Here is a 17,726-nt window from a genome sequence, read left to right on the forward strand (position 1 = left end):
TATGTTTCTTATAAGGTAAAGCAAACCAAGGTCTATCGATTGTTCACATTGCGCGAGAGAAATAGGGGGTATTAGAACAAAGCAGCAAAGAAAACCCAGCTCAATCCTATGAAAGCTTTGAGTTGAGTGGGTCTTCGTGCCTGCCGGTGGGGGTGTTGCAGGCAGAGGTGGCAAGGTTAGACTGGCTTGCCAGAGAGGCAAAGCGCAGTGCTAACCGCCGATGAGATCGCACTCTTCGTGCCTGCTGGTGGGGTGCTCATGCAAAGGTTCCATGGCCAGGGAGCCCGGCCATGGCATTGATGTCGTGGTTGATCCTGGTGGCAGACCTGGTGCATCGAACCACCTTTGTAGGTCTTTAGCCCCAACGGGGGATTGACGTAGTGGGGTGGGGCCATGGCTGCTAGAGGAGCAGTCAAGGTTCGATTCCCATGGGCATTGTCCCATTACGCAAGCCAACACGTAGCATAGGTTGCGGGGGCAGGGGTCCTAGCTTTAGAGTTTTACTCTGCGGCACAATATGGTAATGCCGGTGCGGTTTCTTTGGGTTATAAATCCAAAAAAAAACTTTTCAGGACAAATGGAACAGTCCTATTTGTCCTAACCTGGACAGGGAGTGAAACACGCCCTCGTCTTGCTTCTCTTAGTTGACTGAGGGTGATTTGATCGATGGATTTCTTGTCTTGTGAATTTTCTTAACGCTCATGCCCTTGTTCTGCAGATAAGGTACGATCACTTTTCCCACTTTGTTGCACCGGACTTCCCTCCACCTTTGTGGTACAACATGTCAGTTATGGGGCCCAACAGAAAATGGAGGGCAGATCAGGTGCAGCTGCACAAGTGTGCAATGCGTTGAGTCCATGTAAGGCCATGAGACATAAAACAGGATTCAGACAGAAATCTCGCTTGAGACAGCGATTTTCAACAAATATTGGATGTGGCGGACGCGTTTTGCATCCATAATAATATTTGATTTTTGATCCACCTTTCCCCAATTACAGAATGAACAGGAACGAAAGGAACAAAAAAAAATGCATTGATGAGCATGCCACCCGTCGATGCGTCTCTCTCTCTCTCTCTCTCTCTCTCTCTCTCTCTCTCTCTCTCTCTCTCCTTCAAACTCACCGTCGCCGTCGATCAGGTCCCTCTCGCATCCACCGTCACCGAGCTCCTTCTCCACCCGCATCTCGACGCATCCGAGATCCTTCTCCACCATCGCTGTGTTCCTTCCCCACCGCACTAGGTACGTCCTTTCCCCTCTCTCTCGCCTTAAACCCTAACCGGTAAGGGTCTGCTCCCTCTCTTTCCTCCATTGTATAAGAGACACCCATGAGAGGAAAACCACGATAAGGGTCTCCCCCTCTCTTTCCTCTATTGTTTCTCCTCGAGCTTGCCTTCAGGATCATCGCCCAAGGACCCGTATGAGCACACCTACGAGTTCATCAAGTCGTTGATAGAGAGCAATGATTTCTATTCCAAGGATTGCAATGCCCATAGAAAAGACTGACGTGATTGAGATTGTTTGTAGATGAGAATCGATGGTGTTCGATTTTTTCTGGATTTATGATGTTGGGTATTGGTTAATTCGACGATGGTGGTGGTTGGTTGATGGTTTTACCAGATGGATAGTGGAGAAACAATTATTTTTGAAGGGAAAATGAAGATTGGAACGTTAGTTGGTGTTAATTGATTGATTTGGTGAATGTTGGTTCACAAAAATTTGATGGGGTTGAAGATAAGAGAGTTCTTGGAGAATGTTGATATTGATGATAAGAGAGGAGCAAGGTTCATTCTCCGTCTCATGGGAGGAGATTTTGCAACATATAGAATGGGATTACTTCTACAGTTACTGAATTGGCAAGAATCAGATTGAGGGTTCAAAAAAAATTGGTTGGTGCAAAATAAGAAGCAATTGATCACTCTGAAGCCAGAGAATATAAGAGGATCAATGATTTTTTGTGTTTATTAGATGAGAGAAAATAAAAAATTGTGAAAATTTGGATGTCTTGCATTATATGATTGAAGTAGTAGAAAAAAAAAGAACTGCAGTTTTGATATTAGTGGCAAATTTCCAAAACTTTTGTCTAAATAGTTTTTTGTTTTTTAAAGCTTGTTTCTTTTTCTAATGTTGTTCCTTTCATTTTCATTTAGTGCAATATGAGCCTATTAGCCAAACAAAAGGAAAATTATATATTTTATTAGATAATTCAATGTAGTTGAACTAGGAAACACCGTGAATTGGTGATGAGCAGACATACAAAATGCAGTATTGCAGTCAAGTGATGAAATTGTAAGATGACCAATGCTAAGCTTATCATATAAAGAATCTGCAATGAGGACACAAACTTAAGGTGGAGTCACAAGTTATTTTTTGTTGACCAATGCTAAACCATGTCATTTTTTCATGCGGATCAACCTATAAAAACGATTGCAACAAGTTATAACTACATTAAGCTGCACCTGCAGAACATAAAAACCTCTTCTTCTCACCAAATGAAACAACACACACTAAGTGTTTCATTGATCGGGTCATCATATTTGCACATGATATTGGTTTTTAGCATGAAACATTGAATTCCTTTGTTTGCCTTGGTTGGTCATTTTCTTTCATTATCTACACCTATTAATGAGATTTGTTTTAGCTTGAATGACCAGTTTGTGGGAAGAGTATTTACATTTTTCTATGTAGAATGTATATTGAGTCCTTGTTAGCTCTTTCTTGCGAAGGTATCAACATTTCAAGTTTTATACAGGTGTTTTTTTATCCCATGTATGATCTTATTGTTTTCCAACCATCTAATCTTGAATCTTTCAATCTGCTTTAGATTAGTTGAGATTGTTAAATTCAATTAGATGCTAGATTCAACTTCAAGACATGCACTGAACAATTTATTTCTGACCCACCTCTTAAAGCTATGGACAAACTCGCGCATCAGCAAAGTTTGATAAGGTGTCTTCAACTCAACACCTTCACAAATCACAACCACATTGTTGTCCATGTGGGCGACCCTGACGGTGGCGATTGTACAATGACATTAAGCCACAACTTTTTCCTTTTCACTCTTTTCACGTTATCCAATTCAAGATCCATATTCGAGGCAAATATCCAATTTGAAATCCTTATTTGGAGCAAAATCCATATTCAGGGCAAAAATGTCATTCAAGGCCTATATTCAGGGCAAAAATCTAATTCCAAATCCATATTCATGGCAAAAAATCATGATTTTAGATATAATTTCATAATTGGATTCATATCCGGGCAAAAAACCATAATAAATTTGTTAAAACATGTAAAATGGTGGATGGATCGGGTCATACAATCCAAAAGTAATTTGACCCATTATCCATGGCCGTCCAAGTTATCCGCACATCATCATCAAACAACGGACATGTGAAACATAGCATTTGAGTACGCTCCAAACAAACGTTGGACTTAAAACAGTTGTTACGGAATGAACATAACCAATGTTTTGTTTCATTTTTTTTGTTCATTTCGTCCAACCCTGGACAAGCCATCAAACATACCCTTAGTATGTTGGACTCCCTGTCTTGGTTAGGCGACAAAACATCTTTCCCAAGATAGACAAAACATATGTTCTGTCCAAAACAGGAAAAAATGTATGTGTCCATTGTTTGCTTCAACTGGACAAGGACGTGTTCCTTGTATCTAGTGTTTGATTTGTATTGTGCGGACAACTTGAATACTACATAAAAGTAAGATGGATAGCTTAGCTTCTGATGGTACAACCTGATTCACCCCCACCATATTACTGTTTGAACAAGTTGGATTGATTTTAGCCTCAGATATGGATCTTAGATTAGATCCAAATACCAAAAAATGCTTAAAATTTGGGTAATTTGAGAGAAAAAATAGGAATTCATAGTTTTGGCTATACAACTGCTTTAATGGGTATCATATTGGATCTAATTATTAAAGTTTGTCAAAAAGTTATATATTTTAACCCTAGATATGGATCTCATTATTGATCCAGATTTCAAAAAATATTTAAAATTTGGGTAATTTGAGAAAAAAAAAGAAATCATACTTTTTGATATACAAATGCTTTAGTGGGTATCATATTGAACCTAATTATGAAAGTTTGTAAAAAAAATTATGGATTTTAACCCCGGATCTCTAATTAGATCCAAATACCAAAAATGTTTAAATTTTGGGTAATTTGAGGAAAAATAGGAATTCATATTTTTTTTACAAATGCAAAAACCATAAAGCCCTAAACTGCGAGAAAAATAAACCATAAAAAACCATGAAATTAAAGAAACCATAAAACCAAACAAATAAACCATAAAATAATCCCATAAAATCAAAGAAAAAATCATGCAAAAAACCCAGATTTAAACCTTAAAATGAACTAAAAAAATGTCATTCACAACAATCAAACCCTAAACTGCAAGAAAAATACTAATCATTAAAAAGTCCTAATTTTAACCCTAAAATTGTTCCAAATCCAAACATAGTGAGAGGGAAACACACACAGGCTGGTAGTGAGGGGCCAGCTGTATATATATATATATATATATATATATATATATATATATATATATATATATATATAGAGAGAGAGAGAGAGAGAGAGAGAGGACTGTCGGGGCAGTCGATGTCTTATTTATTTATTCTGGTCCCCCCGTCCTGTCTAAATCATAACAAGGGGATTATGGTTTTAAATCGTAAAGGGACGTGCCGGACATGCGTCCAGTGTTGGCCTGTGAGTACGTTGCGCCATATCAAGTGAAACTAAATTATGAGCTCAATATTTGGTCCGCTGCGCCTACACAAATTCATAGGTTCATGACAATAAGGGGTCATGGATCAAAACTTCAGAATAGATTCTGTGTGTTTGAGAGAGAGAGCTTTGAAATAAAACATTAAAAAAAAATGTGCGTCACACCCATAACCCAACAAGAAACTCATCTTGAGACAGGACCAAAAAGCGATAAGATTTCTACTGATTTTATGAATACACAAAAATCAATAACTTGTTTTTCCTATGAGATATCTTCTATACAAGCTTGAATTTTTACACACAGTAGCCAATCTACAGTACACCTGAATAGCCCCAAAAAGGACATACAAAAAGAGGGGGGCTTCAATCGCCATAAACTAATGGCAATGCTACTCGTATATGCCACAACAAATTTTCTTTCTTTTCCTTCTTTACATGAACTAGAAATGCTAAATTGAACTACTTTTTTTGGAAGGTGACCATACAAAAAAAAGCTATAACACGGGAAATCATGCCATACAAAATAAGGATAACGATGCAGAGCGTCCAGGAGTGGAGATCGTATCCACTACTCATGAGCGACCCACAGCGAGTAATCAACCAAACTCCAGAATACCTGCACAAAGATGTGAAGTTTGTGAATTATCTCAGGCTTAAACAGTTAAATTGTAATTATTGGCTATTAATTGATCAATTATCTGCTTTATCAGTCATGTCATATATCTTGAGCTGGGCAATTTTCGCTGTTAAATAGAGAACTAAGAACTTCAAGGCAATGAACAACCGACTTGCTTTGCAGTTGGCAAGAAGGTACCAAACGCACTGTAAGCCATATTCTCTCTTTAGGTGTGAAATCTAGAATTTCTAAGGGTTGAGATCTTGGAGCCTTTTGGGTTTTTTCACTTTATAGTCCTTTGGTGTGAATAGGGGGTGAATTACAAGTCATTGAGGTGAAGGAAGCTATGTCACAGGGACTCGCCAAATAGGCTGCCTCAACCCCATCGATGCGGGTGCGGTCAACCCTCACTTAGGGTTATTTTTGTTCAAAATGGACTCGGTCAACTTTGACTTAATTCATTTTAGTCCACGTTAAAAAAAAATGGGAGGGGTTTTAGGGCACGACTCCTCCCCTCCCCCCGACTCCTCGACGGCAGACGGTAGCGACGACCCCTCTCTCTCTCTCTCTCTCTCTCTCTCTCTCTCTCTCTTCTTCTTCCTTCTCCCACCGTGCCGACTGTACTTCTCATGGGCTAGGCATCCCAATGATTTTTCTACTTCACCTCCTCCTCCTGCTCTCTTTCTTCCTCTTTCTTCGGTAAGTCCCTCATGTCTTTCTTCTTCTTCCTTTTCCTCCTATCTTTCATCTTCTTCCTTCTCCCTTCGTTGCCTCATCCTCCTCAATTTACTTTTCATTTTCCTCATCTCTTTCTTCTTCCTTCCCCACCTTCCTCCTCTCCTCGTTGGCGCAAGGGACGAACCCTGGGTTCAACAGAACTGAACCCAAGCGTGTTGGGTTCGGCTCTTGTGAACTCAAGCCTGTTGCTGAACCCCAAACCCAAGCCGACTTAGTTCGGTTCTAGTGAACTCATGCTTGGGTTCACCAGAACTGAACCCAAGCTTGGGTTGGGTTCTGAGTTTGGTTAGTTTTTTTTATGAGTTTTATTTTAATAAAATTTTTATTTTTTTTGGTTTTAAGGATGAAAATGGCAGATAAAGGGAAAGGACTCACGAACATTGTATATGATATACTTTTGATATGCAATTATGCATTGTTTGCTTCTTTTATTAGTATAATTTACTTCTTTTGTATTTGACTTGTTTGATTGTTTTTTTTTTCTTAATTCACTTAGCGTAGCCATAATATATAGTCTGATTTAATTGTGTTGTTTTTTTTAATTAACGAGGAATAGCAATTGTAGATTGTTAATTTGATTTATTGCATGAATTTATGCATGATGAATTGATGATATAATAATTGTTTTTATTTCATTAGTGTTAACTTAAAATATATATATATATATACCCTCCCCGCACCCCTGCACCCAAGTTTTTTAAAGTGTTGCATCGTTGCACCCACTTCCGAACCCGCACCTATGTGACATAGGAAGGAAGGTAATCTACACAACTTTCATCCATTGTTTGAACTTGAAGCTTTGAGGCTACGAAAATGCAGAGAACTTGCTGATGATGTTGAGGAGCAAGGGAGGTAAAGATAATTGACATGTTTTTTATTTGAATTTCAAAATGTTTGATTGTAAAACATTAAGTTTTAACTCATTTAACACTTGGATTTTTGTATATGTTCATGTGACATTGTTTTGCGAGTCTCATGACTGATGTGCATTTTTCTTATAATCATGATGCATGAATGTCATTAATAACTTATTTTTTTTATTCTAGGGTGTTTGATATTTTATGTAATTGAGTATTCTTTGTTATGTGATATTTTGGGTATGTTTTTGTAGTTAGTAGCACTTCTTGCATTATCAAAATGTTAAAAAACTTTTACTTATAGACTTTTTTCAATTTTTTTTAAGAAAATCTTTCTGTTTTTTATGATATGTTATAGTACGGTACTTATTTTTGACATTTCCTATATGAGTTAAGCGTTTTACAACCTTGCTTCAAACAACAGCTAAGAAAGTAATTAATCAAATTTTTTCAGAATCATTCTACTATTCCTTGGATATCTCAGTGAATGCCCTGGGTTACAACCATCTGTTTTAAAACAATCAAAACTTCTATTTTAAATTAATCGGTCCGATCACTGGCATTTTGCTCGCTGACATCCAAAATGCGTCCTGCCTAGGTTAGCTAATGGAATTTCCACATCTTAGAAAATTTGATAACTTCTCAGTTTTCCTTTTCAACAATCAACTATTTAGAACTAATATTGCATTCTGTATCAACTGATCTGTAATATCTTTTGGACAGTATTTCTACTCTGTGCTCTGTGCTTCTCCAGTGCAAGGAAAATGTTTCCAAGTTACAGGTTAGTGCATGATAATAGTAATGAGTGCTAAAGCATATGCTTGAAACAAGTAAATCCTAATAACATGTTTCTGATGATAGACTGTCTGTGGGTTATATGATATTATCAATATTTTCAAATAACTAATGTCTCCATCATTAGATGGAAAGTTGTTATATATATATATATATATATATATATATATATATATATATATATATATATATAATTTCTCTTTTTATCTTTTGTAATGCCCATTAGGGGCAATTTAGTATTTTCCTTCCATGTAAATACACATGTTCATTAGGGTTGTTTTTTAGTTTCTTTTTTATTTTTTTATTTTTTGTTTTTATTATTTAGTTAAACAATGTAAAGGGGCCCACATTAAAGCCATTGGGGGGCTTCCAACGACTCTATGGGAGCCCCCTTGGGTCCCATTCTTTGTATAAATAGGGGTGAATACCCCCGCCATTCAATATGTTTTTTCAAGCATTTTCTTAATGCATTGTTACTTATATTTTCAGTTCTCTTCTCACTTTGTGTGTGTTTGGTGTTTGCCATTTGTGGCACATTGTATTTAGTTCTTTAGTGACATCTTGCTTATGCATTGTGCCTTCTTGCAGTCACTTTGTGACATTGTTTTTGGCACTTGTATTTCATTACACAAGTGTGACATTTTGCCTTTTTTTTAATAAAATGAGATTTTGATGCATAGAATCCCCTTGATACAGACTGAAGAGAGAGACTAGTGCAAACCTCTCTGCATTTGCGATAACAAATGCCTCTAGAGCCCACTTAGTATAGCATAAGTTTGCTAGAGTGCTCACAAGTCCAGTTCTTTTCTCCTGTGTTGCTATTAGAGTCAAAACAACAGGAAGGAGGACAGACCACTGCAAGAACCCAGTGAGTTGTGTAAATAAAGACTACAAAAATTATAGAAAATATCAACTTTAACAACATACCAGTTGGGCAGGACCAGGCTCAAGGAGGATAGCAAAGAGGTAAGCAATACCAGTCACGCAGTATACAAGTGCAACTAGCACAACATAATTGTCCAGAAACGATGACCTTGGATTGTTGAAGAAATAGAACATCGAAAGATAAACGAGAGGTTTGATTGCGATATTAAAGTGGTCGATTGTATCTTTTGACAGAAAATAAGCCAGGCTGCTCATGCCAGAGGCACTCTCTCTCCAGTATTGAAGCTTATCAAGAGAAAATGACCTCAAAGCTGCAATTTTGCACAACAAAGCTGCAATTCACACAGTCAAGCACAAATTCATCAGAATTACCGTCCAAAGTATAACCCAAATATAAGTAAAGAAGGTAGAAAAACAAGTGAACTTAATGCAATTTGTTATGAAATTATGTTTCTCAAAATTTCATAATCGAAACAGCAAGTGCAAACAATTTTACTTGACAGCTATCACTGACTGATTCAGTGTAACAACAAATTTAAAATTCTCCTTATCCCCTGTGAACAGTGAGTAACTAGATTCTCCAAAACATGGTAAATCAATTAACATCCACTGGCAGGACTTATATGCCATCAATCTAGCAACAATGACCGAAATTATACAGAACAATAGCCAAAGTGTGGTTCAATTGTGGGTAGAATTTTTTCTTTTTCCAAAAATCAAAGCTGAGGTAAGCATGGACCAAATCGTGGCTGAAAATTAAGTTGCAGTATTATGAAATGAAAATGGAGTGGTTTGATGCCGTCCAAGAAGGATTCACTTTGTTGCAGTATCTACAAGAATACATGACCTTATACTGGATACAAGAGATAACTCTACATATGCATGCTCAAGGATTCATGAAGTAACAGAGCTTACAGACTGCAATCACTGTATATGTGTACCCAAGAGCTCCAAATGTTTCATCGCTCACTTTGGCAAGTGTTCCCAAGCAAGCCCCAGCAAGTAACAAGATCAAAAGATCCATTGCTTGTATTCTAGCTTCTCGTAGACACTGCTTACCAACTCTGAAACCATCAAAATACAAAAATTACTGTCAAGAATTCCAGTTCAAAAAATTTCACGCTGAATCCCCAGAGACAGGTTCTCTTGAAGGATGTTTGCAATTTTATATAAGTCCCAAGCATAAAACTCAAAAATTAATTTTCAGGCTGAAATCAAGTCAGTGTGTACGAATATAGGTGTAGAATCTCAAAGGAGGTTTTGTCAGATGATGCACATAAAACAAAAACAATCTTATTTTATAACAAGACTTCTCCAGCAATCTTGTGATCTTGTTTTCTATGAAAGTTTCTCTGGCAACCACAGCAGATGGCTTATCTTTGCTTTCCACGAAAGCTACAAATCAGTTGGCTTCAGGTCTAAGTCCCAAGCCTTGGGTCATGTCATAGCATAAATCAATCTTGTCAGCTCAAAACAAGTCTCAGCACAATACTGTACTACTGGACACAGGCCCAACTGTGAAACACTACTGACCTTGTTCAATTGGGTTGGTTCACGTTGATTGAACCCACTTCCACCCCTTCAGCTATTGCCATCAGCTACATACACAAAAAATCCATACCCATTGGAGTCGGGTACTCCAGAATACTGGGAACAAGCACACTAAGGTCTCTTACCAACTTCTGCAGCTTTTGCAAAAGTGGCAACATCAAAGACTTGTGTTTCCATGTTGACAGCCTAAGCACTTTACCAGTGCACCAAGCAATGGTCCCCCCATCAGCTACATGGATAAAACTGTTTATTTGACACCCCATGGTTGCACTTGAGTATCCACATATTTCATTGACTTCTGCAATGCCATGAACAAGCATACTGACTGCAGTGTGTTTCAAAAGCTAAAAGGAATTTGGTGACCAAGACAATTTAAAGCTACTATAACACTATGGATTCCCTAGAATCTAACATTGCATATGGTTTCTGCAACAATATATTTTATACTAAAGATATGCATATTATATATATATAGTCCAAAAGTTGGACATAAATGACCCTGGATGCATTGACTGCACCCGGGGTCAGGTCAGGTTGACCGCATCGGGTGCGGGTGTGGGTGCGATGTGGGTGCGGCACCTAGTTGGTGAGTCCCTGTGACCAAGACAATTTAAAGCTACTATAACACTATGGATTCCCTAGAATCTAACATTGCATATGGTTTCTGCAACAATATATTTTATACTAAAGATATGCATATTATATATATATATATAGTCCAAAAGTTGGACATAAATGACCCTGGATGCGTTGACTGCACCCGGGGTCAGGTCAGGTTGACCGCATCGGGTGCGGGTGTGGGTGTGATGTGGGTGCGGCACCTAGTTGGTGAGTCCCTGTGACATATATTTATATATTCTATATGAGAGAGAGAGAGAGATCATAAATACATAAACCTACAAAAATCCAAATGGTTAGGGAATGAATATTTCTGAAATCAACAAAGTTTTTTCTAGGACTGTTCATCATTCAGATGGTATAACAAATAGACTCAATGGTCCCAATAAATTTGCAAAAGAAGTTGCAACATGTATCATTGTTTATAGAAGTGAAACAGCATCACCAAATAACCGTCTGTATCACAAACAAACTAATTCAGATGGAGGCTTACAACATTCTAAAAGTCATTCCTATTCTGAAAAAGATTACACCAAGGGAAAGGACAATTACAGTTACCTCCCAAGAAAATATCTGTATTGCTGACCAACACCCGGTGTTTGACGATTAGATAAATCCTTGGCAATCAAAAAGTTGTGTTCTATATAATCCCTCCTGAGCTCCATAATGAACTTGACATCTTGCCACAACTCCCCAGCAAACGACTGGGACTCAGTTCCAGCATCATGTGAATGTGAAGAAGCATTTGCACCAGGAATACTGGCCTGCATATCATATGGTATTTCATAGCCATTATGCAGCATCCATCTGACAGGCAGTTGCTTATAGTTCATGCTTGAATTTGGGCTTGGTTTTACTATTCCTTCCAAAATGTCAATGTAATGGTCAGGAGGATTAACACGATCTGGGACATTTATCCCAAGACCTGAGAAGTACTCTTCAACTTTCTTGACAGATCCATGATATACGGTAAGGCCACCTTTGGCTAGAAGTATTAAATCATCAAACATCCTGAACAAAGTGTAGCTGAAAAGTTCCATATATTCACAGACGTTAAACTTCTACAAATGTGACAATGTGATAGAGAGAGAGAGAGCAAAAATTGTAAGGGAAATGACTAAACCATTATGTTGCATGAATGACCAATTAACATCATGGAAATGACAATATATATATATATATATAATCTATCATGATAAAGAGATTGAAAACCCTGAGATGGAATCTCTGTCAATTTACCAAGTTTTATATGCTCAAGGAGACTTGATTGTTTTGAATATATATTAGCACATGCATAGTGGCAAGAAAAAACCTATATAAACATGGGAACCCAGGAAAACTTCAAAGGTCATGGTTTTGCTTTTCATTGATCACTACATGATGGGACATAAGATCTGCATAAACATTTTTAAGGCACTTTCTAGGTTTGCATAGTTATGACATGAAATTTACCTTGGTTGGTGAAGAACCATGCAAATATTGACACCTTCAAGAGCCTCACGGCGAAGAGCTTTTAGAAGTAACTGTGATGATGCACTGTCCAAACCAGATGTTGGCTCATCCAGGATCAATAAAGAAGGTTCCATGACCATTTCCAGCCCAACATTTACACGTTTTCTTTGTCCACCTGATATTCCCCGCTTCTCAACTGTGCCAACCAAAGAATCCCGCACAGACTGCAAACCCAATGATTCAATAACCCGTTCAACAACTAGAACCTTGTCTGCTTTTGGCAAGTCTGCAGATAGTCTTCAGAAATAAGAAACAAGTAGTGAATACAACAAATCTTACATCATTTCCTGATCTAGTTATTGCAGAAGTTATGAATGATAATAAGAAAGATCTTGCTTTTACAGCAGCATAAAGATATAGACCAAGAATCCAGACTACACAGGCACAAATGAATTCTTTGAAAAAGCAATTAATGGTAAAAAGCACATCTAATGGCAAAGAAGAGCTACTTAATATGCACCAAGACATTTCAGAATATCTATTTAAGGAATAGATAAATGTAAAAAAAACAAATATCAACATAAAAGAGCAAAAGAAAATGATTTTATAACTGCTTTCTTGTATTTGGAAAACCAACCACAACATCTCACGAAATGGTTTAGCTGTTCTTTCCCCAAAATATTTCTTTTCTGCTAATTCCTAAAGCCCCCGACTTCACAGGTGCACCAACAAGACATTTTGGCTTGATTTTAAACATCTACAGAATCACAATCTACAAAAGGCCCTTCTTTTTTTAATTGAAGCCCTTCCTAGAACTCATCACTAAACAAATGTATGTACTGCCAACATAAACATGCTCATGAAATCATAAAGGAGAGCATTAACAGAACATATTGTTAGTCAAGTCTTTCCTGGGCTATGGAGAGATTAGAAAATATTCTTAGGGAACAATGGGTTTCACAGCCATTTGGTGTTGTCAGTGATGGATCCACATAATAAAAGTTAGTGGAGTTTCAACTAATAATGGGTCATTAAATAACTGCAACTTACGTCACAAGTACCAGAAGATGGTTTTAAAAGAATAAATGGGAAACAGAAATATTCAAATTTTTATCAGAGAACCTTCTTCCCCCTCCCCAACCTCCTTTTTTTTATTTTCCATTTTCCTTTTTCAAAGGAAGTGACATCAGACTAACAAAAAAAAGAACAGTATCATGAAAGGATCAGAACAAGCAGGATGTACATCCAAAAGAGATGTCGCATAAACTACAACATACCTGCACCTTGCACTGAACCGAAGATTCTCCTCTACCGTCAAGTTTCCATGGACAATATCGTCTTGTGGAACAAATCCAATGATCTTCTTGTACGAATGTATGGATTCCATTTTTCCATTTATAAGAATAACACCTGACATCGTGCAACCAGTAGCTTTGCCAGCCAGTGCATTAAGAAATGTTGTTTTTCCAGCCCCAGAAGGGCCCATGAGCGCAGAAACACGACCAGGCATGATTTTACCTGTGACACATCTTAATAGATGTTTCTTTTTGCCTTTCAAGGTTAGAGTAAGATCTTTGAAAGCAACCTCAATCATAGGCCTAGTCCTGATCTCAGTATCAGTAGCCATTGAAATTACTCCTGAAAAAGTTAGATTCTTGTTCTGCTGCTGCATGGCTTTTTCTTTTTCAATCTGTCCATATGCATACTTGAAAATCTGGCTCCGAGTATGCATGGTTTTAGGCTTTGGCATCTTCTTCGCATGTTTATTACCGATTTCCAGATTAAAGCCTTCAGTACTTTCAGGATCATCTTCAAGGTCATGTATCATCTTAGTAAGGTTATTAGGTTCCTTTTTTTTTGAGGTTGATGCTCCAGAAGATGCACTTGAAGAACTAGCTGAAGGCCCATTTGACAACAAGGAGTCCTCAGAGGCAGTTCTAGATTGAGGTAGTGTCTTAAGTTCCTCCTGTTTGACAGAACGCTTACGAGAGAATGTACGAGATAGTTGTGTCTGTAAGCCAACTGCATGCTTTTTAGCAATATCTTTTGCTGCTTTCCATCTTTCACGAGCTTGTACAGTCTCCCTTACACTCCTAGCTGCAGCTTCCCTGGATTTAGCTTCTCTTCTCTCCCGAGTTGTCAGAACTTGGTCAGAGCAGTTGTAGATAATGAGCAGTAAAGTACTCAATGCAGCCTGAAATGCCATAGCACAAGCTTTAGAAGCAATATAATTCTTTGGATGTCAAACCATTGAGGTCATGCATATAGAAAACTGAAAAATGCAACTAATTAAGCAAAGTAGGAGCATTTTATAGAACACGTGTAAGTTCAATGATTTAGCCAGACCAGGATTTTATCCAATTGTAGGCATTCTCTAACACGAGTTTTGCAAGGGACATTTTTGGAAAGCTTTAGAGTGCTGAAGTTTTACAAAATTTTAAAAAGTCCATAAAAGTTGAACAAGGTGATCTCCATATGTATGCATTAGGAATCAATATATGGCCAGGCTATTTGACCAAGGCCCAAAAAACATCATCAGAATTTTGGACAGATAAACTGCGTCCATGAAAGGAAACATGATAGATAATAGATCTCAGTCACAAGCAAAAATGCAAAACGGGGTGAGCACTTACGAAAAGCATGACCCCATAAGCATGAATATTTTGATTAGCAGTGTTTGGATCACAAGAAGTTAACTTGAAGCATCCTGCAAAACATTCATGAAATTAGTTCATGTGACTTACAAGTTACAACTAATGCTAAATTTTATAAGACGACCCAAGTGCCTAATATGTCCATCATAGGCTCAATTTAATTAAGGTTCACAATGAATTGTCTGCAACTTTTAACATGGGAAACCACCACGACATACATAGTACATTACTTTTTCTTTTAGAGTAAGATAAGTTAGAACCTTTTACTATGACCAAGATCATAATCAACATTAACGTCCAAATAAATTAGGTTCATTGTTTTCATAAAATTAGCACCACAGGCATTAGATATGACAATCATGTTAGAGAGAGCATTATAATCTTATGCTTATACTCTTTCTGTTATGTGCAGGGTAGTTTTGTCCTTTACCCATTTTTTTACAGTTTAGTAGTTTCCTTTGTCGGAAAGAATGTTTTTCTCCACGGGAAAACTGCATTATATCTAAATAGTTTAGGTTTATTAAATGAAGGCAATTGTTATTTGCGCCCTAATCTGTCTCACTTGGCCCTCTTTTTGTTCTTCATTCTTCTCATCTCTCATGAAGGTCACTCTTACTACCAGACATAGTTGTCAAAAGCGCTAGTCGGAGCTTAGGCGGAAGACCCTTAAAAGGACTAACCGAAGCCTAGGAGGGACTAGTCCGCCTAGGTGCGACCAAAAAAATAAAACATCAAGAAAAACAAAAAAAAATTATAATAAATAGTTAAATTTAGTAACAAACATATGATTGCAACCATGGATGAAGTGTAATTCAGTAATTCAGTGTAACATGTCACAAAATTCACGAAATTGCATAACATTTAACATACACCAAAACTTGGGGCACACCACTCGATTACTCTATATATATAAATAAAGAGAGAGAGAATGAGGATTATCCTACCCCTATTTCGTTAAGTCACTGTTAGGACCCTAAAAACTATTAGAAAAAGAGTCTTCACGTTCAACTGTGTAGGAAAAGAAGGAACGAAATAATGGAAGAAGAGGCTGCAGGAAGAAAAGACGTCAAAGACTCAGTATGCGTCTATCAATGTATTAATAATATATTGAGAACATAATTTTAGGGTACGAAAATACCCTCTAGCAACATCTTAAATTACATTACATAATAACTGGATCTTGACCTGGTTCAGTACATGGATCGGGTCGGATCCTGTACATACACAAGTTGGGTCCAAGACCAACGACTTCTTTTCAACCTCCCTCAAGTTGTGCATGGTCCTGGACCATGAACAACTTGCTTTTTAGAAACCAAAATTTGTCCTTTGTCAGCCCTTTGGTGAAAATATCAGCAACTTGCTTTTCAGTTCGCACAAACATGGGCCCAATCTCCTTTTCTTCAACCTTTTTCCTAACAAAATGTTGATCTATCTCAATATGATTTGCTCGACTATGATGAATGGAATTGAAAGACATATTGATGGCACTTTGATTGTCACACAGTAGCAGTGACCGAGCAATTGGTTCTCCCATTTCGGTTAGGAGATGCCTTATCCATGTGGCTTCAGCAGTGGCAGCTGCCATCGACCTGTATTCAGCCTCAGTACACCTAGCAACCGCCTTCTGTTTTCTACTGCTCCAAGATACCATGTTCGATCAAATGAAGCTGTAATAACCAGATACTGATCGTCGTTCATCTGGATCACCCGCCCAATCAGCATCAGCATAAATAATGATCTCATGGCCGCCACCTGGATCTAATTCACTTTTCTTGTATACCAACCCATCACCAATGGTACCCTTCAGATAACGAAGTATTCGTTTGACTGCCTCCATATGCGACGTATGAGGTTCATGCATAAACTGAGACACCTGATTAACCGAATACACTATATCAGGTCTAGTAAAAGTCAGGTATTGTAGCATGCCAATTATGCTACGATACTTAGTGGGATCTCCATATATATCTCCTTCTTTAGAACTCAGTTTCTGATGAATGGCACTTGGAGTTGCTAATGGCTTACAATTTGCCATGCCTGCCCTGCTTAGAATGCCCAACGTGTATTTGTGTTGAGTAAGTGTGAGTGTATCACATCTTTTATCAACTTCCACCCCAAGAAAATACCACATCTCTCCTAAATCTTTCATTTTGAATCTCTGATTTAATAACTTCTTTACCTCCTCAATGTGACTTTTGCAGTTCTCTGTGATGATATCATCTACATATATCAATAGAAAAGTAGTGACATCTCGTTCATTGTGAATGAATAACGAGTGATCCAGAAAGGACCGAGAAAATCCATGTCTTTGTATCTCTAGTGAAAAACTCTTGAACCAGGAATGAGAAGCTTGTTTTAATCCATAGAGTGCCCCTTTTAGTTTGCATACATACTACTTGGCGTCTCGTTCTGCATACCCAGTGGGTTGTTCCATGTAGACTTCCTCTTTTAAATCCCCGTGTAAAAATGCATTTTTTACATCTAACTGGCTCAATGTCCATCCATGTTCAATGGCTAGACTCAACATAATACGAATGGTTCCCATCTTAACCACAGGACTGAAAGTTTTATCGAAGTCTTGTCCTTGTTCTTGTGTGAATCCCTTGGCTACAAGTCTAGCTTTATACCTTTTGATGCTTCCATCTGGTTTATACTTTATCTTGTATACCCATTTTGACCCAACGACATTTCTATTTAGTGGTCTAGGCACAATCTCCCATGTCCCACATTCATGTAAGGCTTCTATTTCTTCATTCATTGCTTCGACCCATCTTCTAGAACTTACAGCTTGATAAAACATGAGAGGCTCATCCTCTTTATT

The 17,726-nt window shown here is 37.7% G+C and overlaps 1 protein-coding gene across 1 annotated transcript in view; it reads right to left on the minus strand.

Moving 5' to 3' along the window:
- Nucleotides 1–4,973: 4,973 nt before the first annotated feature.
- Nucleotides 4,974–17,726, minus strand: part of LOC149813881 (ABC transporter G family member 28-like) — a 30,321-nt gene continuing 17,568 nt past the window's right edge. The window contains exons 7-14 of the mRNA XM_089990712.1: nucleotides 14,885–14,958; nucleotides 13,529–14,445; nucleotides 12,252–12,548; nucleotides 11,358–11,825; nucleotides 9,546–9,694; nucleotides 8,673–8,962; nucleotides 8,467–8,600; nucleotides 4,974–5,355 (exon numbers count right to left, since the gene is read on the minus strand). Coding sequence (XP_089846838.1) covers nucleotides 5,199–5,355; nucleotides 8,467–8,600; nucleotides 8,673–8,962; nucleotides 9,546–9,694; nucleotides 11,358–11,825; nucleotides 12,252–12,548; nucleotides 13,529–14,445; nucleotides 14,885–14,958 — 2,486 coding nt within the window. The 3' untranslated portion in view covers nucleotides 4,974–5,198. The remainder of the gene's footprint in view (nucleotides 5,356–8,466; nucleotides 8,601–8,672; nucleotides 8,963–9,545; nucleotides 9,695–11,357; nucleotides 11,826–12,251; nucleotides 12,549–13,528; nucleotides 14,446–14,884; nucleotides 14,959–17,726) is intronic.

Source organism: Nuphar pumila, chromosome 16, assembly GCF_984573655.1.
Source record: "Nuphar pumila chromosome 16, dmNupPumi1.hap1.1, whole genome shotgun sequence".
In the NCBI taxonomy this organism is placed as follows: domain Eukaryota; kingdom Viridiplantae; phylum Streptophyta; class Magnoliopsida; order Nymphaeales; family Nymphaeaceae; genus Nuphar; species Nuphar pumila.